This window comes from Sciurus vulgaris, assembly GCF_902686455.1.
Source record: "Sciurus vulgaris genome assembly, chromosome: 15".
In the NCBI taxonomy this organism is placed as follows: domain Eukaryota; kingdom Metazoa; phylum Chordata; class Mammalia; order Rodentia; family Sciuridae; genus Sciurus; species Sciurus vulgaris.
Window position 1 is genome coordinate 70,754,234 of NC_136476.1, and position 13,226 is coordinate 70,767,459.

The 13,226-nt window shown below is 56.8% G+C and overlaps 1 protein-coding gene across 2 annotated transcripts in view; it reads left to right on the forward strand.

Moving 5' to 3' along the window:
- The window catches only part of COL27A1 (collagen type XXVII alpha 1 chain), a 127,180-nt gene that overhangs the window by 105,130 nt on the left and 8,824 nt on the right, over positions 1-13,226 (forward strand). For both annotated transcript variants that reach the window (XM_079113622.1, XM_079113621.1), the window contains exons 41-56: positions 176-229; positions 3,108-3,164; positions 3,299-3,352; positions 3,784-3,837; positions 4,106-4,159; positions 4,733-4,786; positions 4,866-4,973; positions 5,297-5,404; positions 6,140-6,247; positions 10,367-10,420; positions 10,885-10,947; positions 11,223-11,276; positions 11,384-11,419; positions 11,506-11,523; positions 11,749-11,784; positions 12,096-12,122. In XM_079113622.1, coding sequence (XP_078969748.1) covers positions 176-229; positions 3,108-3,164; positions 3,299-3,352; positions 3,784-3,837; positions 4,106-4,159; positions 4,733-4,786; positions 4,866-4,973; positions 5,297-5,404; positions 6,140-6,247; positions 10,367-10,420; positions 10,885-10,947; positions 11,223-11,276; positions 11,384-11,419; positions 11,506-11,523; positions 11,749-11,784; positions 12,096-12,122 — 939 coding nt within the window. The remainder of the gene's footprint in view (positions 1-175; positions 230-3,107; positions 3,165-3,298; positions 3,353-3,783; positions 3,838-4,105; positions 4,160-4,732; positions 4,787-4,865; positions 4,974-5,296; positions 5,405-6,139; positions 6,248-10,366; positions 10,421-10,884; positions 10,948-11,222; positions 11,277-11,383; positions 11,420-11,505; positions 11,524-11,748; positions 11,785-12,095; positions 12,123-13,226) is intronic.

The following is a 13,226-nucleotide window of genomic DNA, read 5'->3' on the forward strand; positions in this document are numbered from 1 at the left end:
GCCTGGAAGCTGGGGCCCAGAGACTCAGGGAGCCGTTCAGAGCCACACAGCAAGTTAGGGCAGACGGGGACCCAGTCCTACAGTCCAGTGTCCATCCAAATCTGAGCTCCTGGTCTTTGTCCTTTGTCTCTCCAAGTCCCCATTTGCCCATCAACTCTGTCATGTTTGCTTGCAGGGACACAAAGGCATTGTAGGACCCCTTGGGCCTCCTGGACCCAAAGGTGAAAAGGTGGGTATCTATAGAGCAGCTGCCCCTCATGTCTGGGGCCAGCAAGAACAAGCCTCGGGTCCCTGGGGCTGCCCTGCTCACTCACACTGGCCTGCCAGGCATGCCACCTCGGCTGGGCCTGGCAGGCAGGAGCTGAGCTCCATGTTCACGAGGGCACTGGGGTCGTCCCTGTGCCTGGCACTGCACCCACAGGCACTGCTGGGGCGAGGGTCAGGCGGAAGCATGGACGTCAGCCATGAGGTGACGGAGGCTGGCCACCCCCTCCGCCATGCAGTGGGCACCACAGCCTCCCACAGAGCTGAGACCCCCAGAGGGAGAGAGGCCTGTGCTGAGCACGGAGGGCAGGGTGAAGACAGGACACCATGCCAAGGGGAAGCTGGTCCATCCCTCACCCTGGGCTGCAGGCTCAGGCTCAGGCGGGAGAGGACTTGCCGAAGGCACCTTGCTGGCCAGGGACCCAGTGGTGGTGGGGAGATGGTGGGCCAGCAAGTGCACTGCATGGCCCCTGTGTCGTGTTCCAAGGCAGCACCCGGCTGGCCCTGGAGTCGAGTCTCTGAACCCCTCCTCCCTTCCCTCGTCCCTGTGATTGCCTGGCTGGCCACTGGCCCCTTGGTGCCAGCCTCCCAGACTCCCAGCCTGCCCAGCCTCCCCAGCCCTCCTTTCGTTTGCCGAGTCAGCTCCCCACCAAGTCCGCAGTGTGGGCGCCACGCCAGCCTGGCGGCTGTGTGGCTGCTTAGGAGTGCAGGCCTGAGTGGGCTGCAGGAGGCGCCCTTCAGTCCCCCTGCCCCTCCCTCGGCCCTCAGCACCTGCCAGGGCCGGCACAGAAGGGGTTAACATAGACCCTGACCCCAGGAGGAGCCTGTGTCCCCCATAGGGGCCTCCACTCTGGGCCTCCCTGTGGCTTCCCTGTGGCTGCAGAAGGGGACCCTACGGCACAGCTGCTCGGAGTCTGCCGGGGCGTGGGTGGGTCCCTGAGGTCGCCTGAGCCTCTATGTCCCATCTGTCCAGTGGGGTGGGTGCAGGGCAGCGGAGTACGGCAGACAGGCCGCCACGCCTCCTGACTTACGAGGCGCGGTGCTGTTCGTTTGCTCCTCTGGCCGTCCAACCTGGGGCGCGCCAGGCCTGAGCAGGAGCTGCCACGCAGAAACCCAGCCTCAGGGGTCCTGGGGGTTGGGCGATCTCATCAAGGTAGCACCGTCACAGAGCGTACTGAGGTCCCCGAGGGCGACGACGTCATTAAGTGAGCTCATCTTATGGGATCCGCGGTCCGTGGGCGATGGGAGTGCCCGCATGCGGCGTGGGGGTGCGATCACCTGATGCATGGCCAATCACAGGCCAGAGAGTAGGAGACCCCCGAGGCCCAAGGCCGGAGCAGCGCCCTCTCCCAGAGTTTCTCCTGTGACCCTCGTGTGAGGACGTCCTAGTCCTGCATGACAGGTGGGGAAACTGAGCTTCTGTGACGCCCAGAGGCTGGCTCAGGATGGGTGCTGCGAAGGTGGCAGGGTCCAGCCGGCCCTGCTCCCGTAGCCCCACGCGGTCCCGTGATGAGCCAAGCCACTGCTTGAAGACCCCATGCGACACGTGTCTGTGAAGAGGCTGCCCGAGGCCCATGGGCTTCCGGGCGCAGGGCAGGCCTGCAGGCCTGGTGTGGCCCTGGCAGGACCTTCCTTCTGGGCCTCGGCTTCCCTTTATGTCAAGTGCAGGCAGCAGCCCCAGCAGCAGGGGACTGTCACGTAGATCTGTGAGGAGATGTGTGGCACGAGCCCCAGGAGGTGCCGGGTTATAGCACACGCCGGGTGCACACGGGCCCCTTGCCCAAGCCCACCCTCCCAGGTCGCCTTCCACAGAGGGACCGCGCACTGGGCCAGCCAGCCAGAGTGGGCGGGAAGGAGAGGGAATCCCCACTCCCCGGGCCACTGGGTCTTGGCCACAGGCAAGTCCCTCCTGCTTCAGCCACTGCCCACGGGAGCCACGGAGCCTGGGCCTCTGCTCACTGGCCAGGATGTGGCCCACCAGGGCCCCTTTCCCCCTTGCTCACCTCAAGTTCCTTGCAATCCCCGTGGACAAGGAGGGGGCTCAGTGTCCCCAGGCGGGGTGACAGCAGTTGTCTGGGGGTAGAGTCTCTGAGCCCTGATTCTGCCCTGTGCCTTCCTTGTGGCTGGCAAGAGGGTGCATCTGGCCCAGGGCCTCTGGGTCCACCATGGCCAAGGGTCACAGCGCTACTCTGCTCCTCCCCAGTCTGTCCTTGGCGGTCACCACTGTTACTATTATCAACGTTAGGGATCTGGACGGCCATCTAGAGTCCACGGGCAGGCAGCAGGGCTGAGGGGTGACACCTCCTCACAAGCCTCTTGGAAGTGTTCTTGTCCCCTGTCCATGCTGACACTGTCTTAGGGACAGGACTACAGTTGGCCAGCTGCAGTGTCTCCAGGAGCAGCCAGGATCAGAGAAAGGGTCTCTTCTGTTGAGGATGGAGCAGCTGAGCGCTCCCATGGCCCCCCGCACCCCTGCCCTCTGCAAAACAGGAGTGACAGGGCTGTGCTGAGCTCCGGTGACCCAGGGCAGTGCCCACCCAGGACAGCGGCCCCACATTACCATTCTCCCTTCACCCCGCTCGGCCCTTCCCCAGCTGAGAAGAGCCAAGTTAGCAGGGCGAGCCGAAGGCTCCCAGGCTGGCCCCGAGCCTCGCCGGGAAGGGGCTTCGTGCCACCTGCCTCCGCAGGGCCTGGCTGGGCGCCCGGTGCGATCCATGCTCCCAGGCCCAGGTCGCACCCCCGGGTCTGCCCGAGGCACGCTTGCGTGTCTCTGCCTCTGCTGCCTGGAGTCCCCAGAGTCCCCAGGACGGTGACTCAGCCTAAAGCTGGTTCTGTGTCCGCAGGGTGAGCAGGGTGAGGACGGCAAGGCCGAGGGGCCCCCTGGGCCGCCTGGAGATCGGGTAAGGCCCCTACCTCCCGGCTGCAGGGCCGGATGGGGTTCCCGGTGGGGCCCCAGCCTCCCGCTGTGGGGCAGGGGCAGGCTGAACAGAGCTGAGGCTGTGGCCTTTATGTTGCTATTGTCCTCGTCATTCAGGGCCCAGTGGGTGACCGAGGAGACCGGGGTGAGCCTGGGGACCCAGGATACCCGGTAAGTACCAGAGCCCTACCTGCAGGCAGGGCCGTGAGGCCACCTCTTCAGGACACAGGTCCTTCCCTCTGTGGCCAATGCCCAGACAGAAGCGAAACCCCTTTAAGAAGCCAGGACTACACTGCCAGGGAGGGGCCCTGGCCTTTGCTGAGGGACAGTCCATGCCTCGTGTCTGTGGCAGTTCCCTCATCGCGTGGTCCTGCGCAGTCCCTTCCCTCCAAGGGCCTCGGTCCCTTCCCTCCAGCAGGAGCCGTGGCAACCATTGAGCCACCGGGCTCTCGCCCCCCGAGGGTCACCGGTTCTGCAGACGGGGGAGCTGGGACTCAGGGAGGGACAGTGACACATGGCTAGGAAGGTCCAGGGCTCCCAGTTCCTACCCTGGCTCCCAGCCCCTCCCAGGTGGGTCCCTCACCTCTCTCCTTGGCTTCCAGGGACAGGAGGGTGTTCAAGGCCTCCGTGGGAAGCCCGGCCAGCAGGGCCAACCCGTGAGTGGTGCTTGCTGTCGGCGCCCCTCCTGCCCTGAGGCGGGTGGAGCAGTGGGGGCGGAAGAGTGGGGCCCTTACGCTTAGGGGAGCCTCCTGCAGGGGCCGCGCGGACGGTCCATCCTGGCTTCTCCTGCCTTGACCCTGGGGGCACCCCCAGAGCCTGCACCCCCAAACCCCTCCCCGCCCCTCCCCCTCCAGGCGGAGACTGGCCACCCTCCCCTGGAGAGAGTCCTGGGGCTGCCTTGCGTCATCTCCCCTTGGTTTGCAGGGGCATCCGGGACCCCGGGGGCGGCCGGGACCCAGAGGATCAAAAGGCGAAGAGGTGAGAAGCGAGAGCATGGCCCGGTCACACCGCAGCCGGAGGCAGGCCTGGAAGCAGACCTCGCCCCTGCGCCTGGTGGCCTGCGGAATGGGCCCTGGAAAGCACCTCCTGTCTCGGGTCAGCCAGGGGGACTTGACCTCAGGGCAGTTGGGAGCCATGGTGGCCTCTCTGACCGCCTTACCACACTGTGGACAGGCACCCTCGGGGAGGAGAGCAGGAGAGGGACCAGGACCCCACCCTGGACCAGGGCCCCTCTCAGCACTAAGGTTGGGCCAGTTAACGCCCTCAGCTGGCCCCTCCACCCACACCTGCTCGGGACAGCCACACTCCCCATCCGTGGCCCAGCCAGCCCCCGTCCTTCCCTCACCAGATGAGGACAGTGCCCAGAGCTCAGCAGCCAGGGGGCCAGAGCAGCAGGGGACAGCACAGGCTGACCCAAGGCAGCTGGCCCTGGGGCCAGTGTGCAGGGCGCTGTGCACCGGGAGCTTGCTGTGGCCCCATCTTCGGGCACCTCCCTGCGGAGCACCCTCCTGCGGGCGGCCTGACCTGTCACCCTCACTTTTGCTCTTTCAGGGCCCGAAGGGAAAGCCGGGCAAGGCCGGGGCCCCAGGTCGCAGGGGGATCCAGGTGAGTCCCTGTGGCTGCCGCTGCCTCCCAGGTCCTGGGCCGCGCAGGGAAGCGTTCACCGCCTTCTGTGTACCCCCAGGGGCTGCAGGGGCTGCCGGGGCCTCGGGGCGTGGTGGGAAGACAGGGCCCGGAGGGTGTCGCTGGACCAGATGGGCTTCCTGGCAGGGACGGCCGAGCAGGACCGCAGGTGAGAAGGGCCTGGGGTGAGCAGATGGTGTCCCCACGTGAGAAAGGTGGGGAGGGGAGACTTCCACATGCCACAGGCCAGGGAGCCATAGGGAGCCTGGGATGGGGCAGAAGTTCCCGCATGCTTTGGTGTGGGCGGCAACCACATCCCTTGGGGCCTGGGAGCATGGACCTTCTCGGGGTCTTGCCTCAGCTGCTGCAGGCCCTGCTGGTCAGCCGTCTCACACAGGCAGGAGTGACCTCCCTCCCACTCTGACTCCCCAGGCTCCGGGCTGCCTGTTTCCTGAAACCCAGGATACCCTCTCTTGCCTACTTTCTTTGCAGGGTGAGCAGGGAGATGACGGGGACCCTGGCCCTGTGGGCCCTGCTGGGAGGAGAGGAAATCCAGGTGTGGCCGGCTTGCCTGGAGCACAGGGACCCCCGGGATTCAAGGTCAGGTGCTTCTAACCCACTTACCTGCTCTCTGCCCTTTTTGCCTGGCTGTACCGATTTGTAGATCACCAGGGCCTGTGTGAAAATGAAATCCATGTCGTGACCTTTCTCTGGGGCCCCGTCCCAGTCTTGACCCAGACTTAAAAAGGGTGGCTCATCCATGGAGCTATAAATACTGCCCCCTGGGGGGCCCTGGAAATGGCCACTGTAGCTGAGTTGTCCGCGGGCGCCCTCTTGTGGGTCCTTGTGGAACAGCCTCTGGGATGCTGCGGGCATCCTTAGCTTCTCAGGCTGCTGTGAATCAGGCTGAGCCCAGAGCCTGAGGGGAAGATTAAGTCCAGGGACCCAGACACAGCTCTCGCCCTCTCTGAGTTTGAGGTCTGGTAGGGAATGGTTGGAACCCCCTGAGAGGACAGCAGGCAGAGGGACAGATGGCTTTAGCCCAGTGAGATTTGACAGAGAAAAGAAGAAGAGGAGGTGTTGTAGGTGGAGGGACTGTGTGGCGGGTCTTGGAGGTGGGGCTTGTGGCATGCTGGGGAGAGGAGAGGCAGTGCTGAAGAGAGGGAAGCCAGAGGAAGGAAGGAGGCTTCCTCAGAGCAGCCCCATCCTCCCCGGCCTCCCTCTGTCACCCCACTGCCCCGAGATGGCAAGGGGCCTGTGGAATTGCTGTTCTCCTAGGCCCTCCCCTGGACTCATTGCCCCCTGTGACTGGAAACTTTGGTGTGTTTCTTTTAGGGTGAAAATGGGTTACCTGGGCAGCTGGGTCCCCCTGGCAAGCGAGGAACTGAGGGCGGAACGGGGCTTCCTGGGAAGCAGGGGGAACCAGGATCCAAAGGCCAGCCGGTGAGTGGGTCAGAGGGCACACACATGCCCGCACACTCACATGCACACACACACAGACACGTGTGTTCATCCACGTACCATAGGCCAAGCAGCCACCTGTCTACTTGTTGGCAAAGGCAGAGATATACTCTCCCTGGCCACCAGATACCATGATCCTCCCTGAGCTGGGTGGTGGGCAGGAGGTGGAGGCGCCACGCTGTGCTTTCCAGAATGAGGAGAGGTGATCGCAACCAGCACCAGGGCTCTGCGGACTCCCGGGACAGTGCTCTTCCCGTACCTTACCCTGCCTGGACAAAGAGGGGGAAACACATGAAGAATAGACAGGGGACCTTGAAAACACATAGCAACTGACCCTAATGCCCCAGTTAAAAACAGGTGTTTAATTTAATTGGATGCAAAACCAAGACCCAATTATGTACTGCTACAAGAACGTAAAGACCTATGAATGTAAAGACACAAATACTCTAAAGTTATGATGCAGAATAAAAAAAACACTGTGCTAATGCTTGTCAAAAGAAAGCCAGGGGCTGGGCTGTGGCTCAGTGGTAGAGAATTTGCCTAGTATGTGTGAGGCACTGGATTCCATCCGCATATAAATAAATGAAGAAAATAAAGGTCCATTGACATCCAAAATACTATTTTTAAAAAAGGAAGCCAGAGAAGCTATTTTAACATCAGATAAAATGGATTTTGGAGCAATGATTATTAACAGTCATGAAGAAGGTCATTTCATAGTGATCAAGGGGTCAATTTGTCAAGGTGGTATAGAAATCCTAAATATTTATACACCTAATAATAGATCTTCATGTATTTTGTTTAATACATTAAGCAAAAACTGATAGAAGTATAATGGGAAATAGATCCACAATTACACTCGAAGATTTCTATATATTTCTCTTAATCACGAACAGAGTAAATAGTCAGAAAATCAGTAAGGGTGTAGTAAACTCCAATAACAGTATTGGCCGATGCAATCTAATAGAACACTGCACCAATGCACCAAATACCAGCAAGATAGGCATTCTTTGCAAGTGCACATGGGACCTTTGCCAAGACAGAACATATTGTGAGCCTATAAAATCCAGCCTTAAAAAGTCAAAAAGGTTCATTTCACACAAAGAATTTTCTTACACCATGATGAAGTGAAAAATGAATAACAGATACCTGAAAAATCTCCAAATGTTTGGAAACTATGTAAAGAACATCCAAATGATCCATGAATCAAAGAGGAAATCAAAAGGGAAATTAACATTTTATGAAAGCAAAAATACAGTTAGGAATGGAGAAGGCTTTCAAATCAGTAGCCTCAGATTCCATCAAAAGAAACTAGGGGAAAAAAATTAGAAAACAAGTAAGCAGAAGAAAGAAAATAATAAAGAGCAGAAATAAAAACCAGGAAAACAATAAGAAAAATGGGAAGTTGATTTTTTGAGAAAGTCAATAAAATTGATAAACTTCTAGCCAGATTTCTCAGGAAAAAAAAAAAGAGTGAGAGAGAATACATACATTACTAGTATCAGAATAAGAGAGATGATTGCTATCCTTAAAGATACTACAGATGTTAAAAGAATAAGGGAATATTGTGGACAACATTATGCCAAAAAAATTGAGTAACTCTCAGGTGAAATGGGCCAGTTTCTTCAAAGATGAACTAGCAGCTCATTCAAGACGAAATTGATAACCTAAGCAGTCACGTATCTCTTAAAGAAGTCAAATAAGTTAGTTTGAAAGTTTCCCACAAATAAAACTCTGGTGAATTTTACTAACTATTTATGGAATAGTTAATACCCATTCTACCTAAACTCATTCAGAAAGTGAGTTTATTTCCATGAGCCAACTTATTCCATGAGCCAGTATTAACTGTTGTTCAAGCCAAAAACATTACAAGAAAACTACAGACCAGTACATCTCAAAAATATAGGCACAGCAATTCTCAATATAATGTTAACAAAATGAATCTAAGATTATATAAAAAGGGCAGTGCAAGAAGACCAATTGGAATTTATCCCAAGAATGCAAGGATGGTATTACATTTAAAAATAAGTCAATAGAATCAACCATATTTAACAAACTAAAACAGAAAAGCCATTCGATCTCAGTAGATGCAGGAAAAACATTTAATAAAAATCCAACTTCATTTCTAGCAAAAACTCTCAATAAACTAGTTATAGAAGGAACTTCTTCAACTTGATAAAGAACATCAATGAAAAATTCAGTTAGCGTCATATGGAGTAGTGATTGATTAAAGAGCAGAAACAAGACACCACTTCCATCTAATGTCATGCTGGCATTTCTAGTCAGTGTAGTAAGGCAAGAAAAAGAAATAAAAGGCATCCGTACAAAAAAGGAAGAAGTGAGGGCTGGAGAGATAGCTCAGTTGGTAGAGTGCTTGCCTTGCAAGCACAAGGCCCTGGGTTCAATCCCCAGCACTGCAAAAAAAAAAAAAAAAAAAAAAAAAAAAAAAAAAAAAAAAAAAAAAAGGAATTGGTGAAATTTTCCTTGTAGAATGAAATGATTTCTATGGAGAAAATCAAATGAAATCTATAAGAAAGCTATTGGAATAAGTGAGTTTAGTAAGATCACAGGAAACTCAATATTCACCAGTAAAATGTATTTCTATACAATAAGCAACCAGCTAGCAGTTTCTAGCAACAAGCAACCAGAAATTGAAATTTAGAAAGTAATACCATTTATAATAGCATAAAAATATGAAATGCCTAGAGGTACATCTAATACCAGGGTGCAAAATATGTATACTGAAAACAATAAAACATTGCTAAGAAAAATTAAAGAATACACATATACCTACATAGTGTCCATGGGTCAAAAGACTCAATATTGTTAAGATGTCCATTTTTCTCATATTGGTCTACGGATTGAACGCAATCAAGACAGTGTTGAAAAATATTGAAGAAAAACCTGAATAAGTGAGAAGATATCCCATGTTCATGGATCAGAAGACAGTATTGCTAAGATGGAGCAACACTTCCCACAAACTGGCCCCCAAATTCAATTCAATCCCTATCAAAACCTGCTAAAGTGCTATAGATTCTCATCTGGAAAAGATCAAAGTAGTAAGACTCACACTTGCCAATTCAAAACTTATGACAGAGCTAGAGTAATCAGGGCAGTGTGGCATAAGCATAGGACAGCTATAGGGTAAGCAAATAGAATATGTTATTCTACCCTGTTTTAGTCAGCGTCTCGCTACTGTGACTAAATGACCTGACCAGCACAGCTGTAACAGAGGAAGGTTTTATTTGAGGGCTCAAGGTTTCAGAGGTCTTAGTTCATAGAAGGCTGGCTCCATTCCTCAGAGCTCAAGGTGAGGCTGAACATCATGGTGGGAGAGGATGTTGGAGGGAAGCAGCTCACATCATAATAATCAGTAAGTGGAGAGAGTCTCCACTCTCCACATGCAAAATAGATACCCCATAGCTACGCCCAATTCCCACCTCCTCCAGCCACACCCTACCACAGAGTGACCAGTCAGTTAATCCCATCGGAGATTACAGATTGGGTTAAGACTCACAAGCCAGTCGTTTCTCCTCTGAACCTTCCTGCACTGTCTCACACATGAGCTTTTGTGGGGCACCCCACATCCAAACCGTAACATACCCTGTCCTCACGTGCCCCCTCACTAGTTGTCATCTGACCCCTGTGGAGATTGGGAGCCAGGGCGAGGGGAGAAGGTACCAGGGCCTCTGGAATTGCTCACGCCCTCCGTGGCACAGTTTCCACGCGACTGTGAGCACATTCCTGCCCCTCTGAGCCTCAGATCTGTCCTGGTAAACAGGGCCTGGTGTCTTGGGTGGATGTGGGAATGTCAAAGCAGCTGGCACCAAGTGCTGCTGACTTTTAGGGGATCTTGTCCTCATTGAGCTCTTGGGATGGGTGAGGTTCCGTGGGTCCTTCCACTCTTACGTGAGGACCAGGACAGGAACGACGTGACGCAGAGCTTTCCCCGTGGATTCCCTGCTTGCCTGGCGCAGGACACAGCTTCCCGGCCCCTCAGCACCCAGGCTGGCATCTAGTGTGTGAGCTGTTCACGCTCCTCCATTGGTCCCTGGGTCCTGGGTGACTGGCTAGCACCCTAGTCCTGTCCTGCTCTCCCCACAGGGTGACACTGGAGAGATGGGCTTCCCAGGAGTGTCCGGCCTCTTTGGACCCAAGGTACGGACCCCCACTCCTCCCGCTCCTGTGGGGTCCTGCACCCACTCATTCGTTCATTTATTCACTCCACAATATTGAGGAGTGCTCACAATGTGGGCGTCACGACAATGTGGGGACACGGCCAGCTGCTCCCACGAGCATCCTCACACCCGCTACTGTTGCGGCACACCTGGGCCCCGGGCCGGCTCTGCAGTTCACCTGCTCTGTGCCTCAGGCACGTGGCTTAGTCTCCCTGAACCTTGCTTTCCCGATCTGTAAAATGGGAAGGGTGAGTCAGGCCGGATGCAAAAACTCAGGCCAGAGGCACATGCCACTCCACCACCAGGCACGCAGCTGGCACCTGCACAATGACCATGGGCTCGTACCACCCTCCTCCTGGGGCCCGGACCCCAGTGGCGAGGGAGCTGCAAGGGCCCCACCCTGGGCTGCCCAGGCTCCAACTGCCCTTCCTCTGCTTCCCTCAGGGCCCCCCGGGAGACATCGGCTTCAAAGGCATCCAGGGCCCTCGGGGGCCTCCTGGCTTGATGGTGAGGCCCCTCCCTCTGGGCCAGCCGCCAACTGGCGGGCACATGTACCCCTCCTGCTCCTTCCACCAACCAGCCGCCACCCTTCCCTCCTCCTCCTCCTCCCCACCCTGGGGCCGACAGAAGGGGCTGCGTGCAGGAGGAGCTCGGGAGCACTGCCTCTGCTCAAGGAGGTCTCCCTCCCGTCCCTGGGGACACGCAGGCGGCCCCCCCACCCTCTATCCCTGGGACTATTCCAGGCCTGCAACAAGGACGCTCAGCCTCTCTGTCTCCCTTAGGGAAAGGAGGGCATCATTGGGCCCCTCGGAATCCTGGGACCGTCGGGACTCCCGGTACGTGCAGGGGCTGGGGCGGAAGACAGCTCACCTGAGTCTCAGTGACCCATCCGGGAGCTGGACTTCCCCCTGACCCCGTCTCCCTGGGCTCTGGTTTGTTGCAGGGTCCAAAGGGCGACAAAGGCAGTCGAGGGGACTGGGTGAGTGGAGGGGCGAGGGGCTCAGGGTGGGCCCCAGCTCGGCCCCTGGCTCCTAACTCTCTCTCCCCCATTCTGTCTCCCTCCAGGGACTGCAGGGTCCGAGGGTGAGTGGGCTTGGCTGAGGGCGGAGGGCGGGGAGTGGCGGGCGCTCCTCTCCATGACAACCGTCCTCCTCGGCCGCCCTTTCTCTCTGGATCTCACTCATAGCCCCCACACCTGGTCGCACCAGGGGAACCACAGCCTTTGGGTCTCTGGTCTGCCTGCCGAGAACCTGGGGTGGGGAGGAGGAAGGCCCTTGCTGACCGAGGCTAACTGTTCTCTTCCTCCAGGGTCCTCCCGGCCCAAGAGGGCGGCCTGGCCCACCGGTAGGTAACTTGGCGTCTTAGCCGGGACCGCTGTGGGCTTCCTGGGTGGTAGGTGAAGTCCCTCTGAAAGAGACCAAGGCTTCGCCCGCAGACTAACCTTGACCCTGAGGCTCACAGGACGCACAAGCTTCCTGCAGCCACCGACTTCTGGGACATTGTAGACCAACCTGGGGGTAGGGGGTCATCCAGGCCTCCAGGAAAGTGGAGACCAGCTTGGTGGGTCCTCACCTGCCCCACCACCCACTAACTTCTGTTAGCCCCAGACTTCAGCACAGGGCTGTCCAGTACTGACCTACCCTCTTCTTTCGCAGGGACCTCCAGGGCGCCCTATCCAGTTTGTAAGTTGGAGAATATTCTCTTTGGTTCTCTGGGGTAAGGCCTGGGAGGTGAAGGGGAGGGAACTGAGTCTTCTCTGGCCACAGTGGCTAGAGTCCTAAGCTGGGCCCAGGGATGCCCATGTCCTTTGGTTCCTTGTGCTGGAGTCCTGGACCCTAGAACCCAAGGAGGGCCTGGGCTAGGAGTCAGGAAAGCTGAGTGTCCTCCAGGCTGCACACACATCCGGGGACCGTGAGCCCAGGGTCCTGCCCAGCTGCTGCTCCAGGTCCTGTCCGTACACTCCACATGGATGGGCTGACTGCTAGGGGTCCCTCTGCCTCAGATTCTGAGTCTGAAGAGGGTCAGAAAAACAGACAGACGGGGCCCCTTGCCACTCACGGGGGTATTGCATCCCTGTTTGAGATCATGGCCTCACCGCCCCCCCAGGGTCAGATGTGTCCCCACTTTACCACTGTGCTGATTGACCTCTGGATCAGGCCTTGACCGCAGCCTGGGCATGGCCACAGGAAGACCGGGCAGAGATGGCACCTGGGGCCACTAGTCCCTTGGCTTCTCTGCTCCTTCCAGTTTCTCACCACCCCTCCATCCACTGTCCACAAAAACAGAAATGGCAGGCAGCCCTGGCTTCTTCCTCCCCAGCCTCCCTGGGTCCCTCTCGGCCACAGGAGACAGCTCCCGGGGAGGGAAGGGGGCCAGGAAAAAGCCTTTCCTCTTAAAATATGGAAAAGAAGAGGATTTTGAATGTTTGGAACCACAGCTAAAGTCTGTCGAGGGCTGGTCAGGTGCCGGACACGGAGGAGAGCTCTCCGCGCACGCTCTCCTGTGTTCCACTGCTCGGTTCTGTGAGGGATCTTGGTGTCGGGCCCATTTTCAGGCTGCGAGAACCAAGGCCGAGGGCGGCTAGCAGCTGGCCCCGGGGACATGGGCAGCAGTGGCAGACTGGTTGCAACCTGAGGCGTCCCTCCAGGTCCCGGGCTTCACTCGCTGCCCTTGTCCTCTGGCATGACTCTGACTGCCTCTGTGGAGCCCCAGGGGCAGGGCTGGAGGCTCCTGAGAGTGGTACAGGACAGCCAGACACGGGGATCGTGGGACGTAGGGACAGGGCC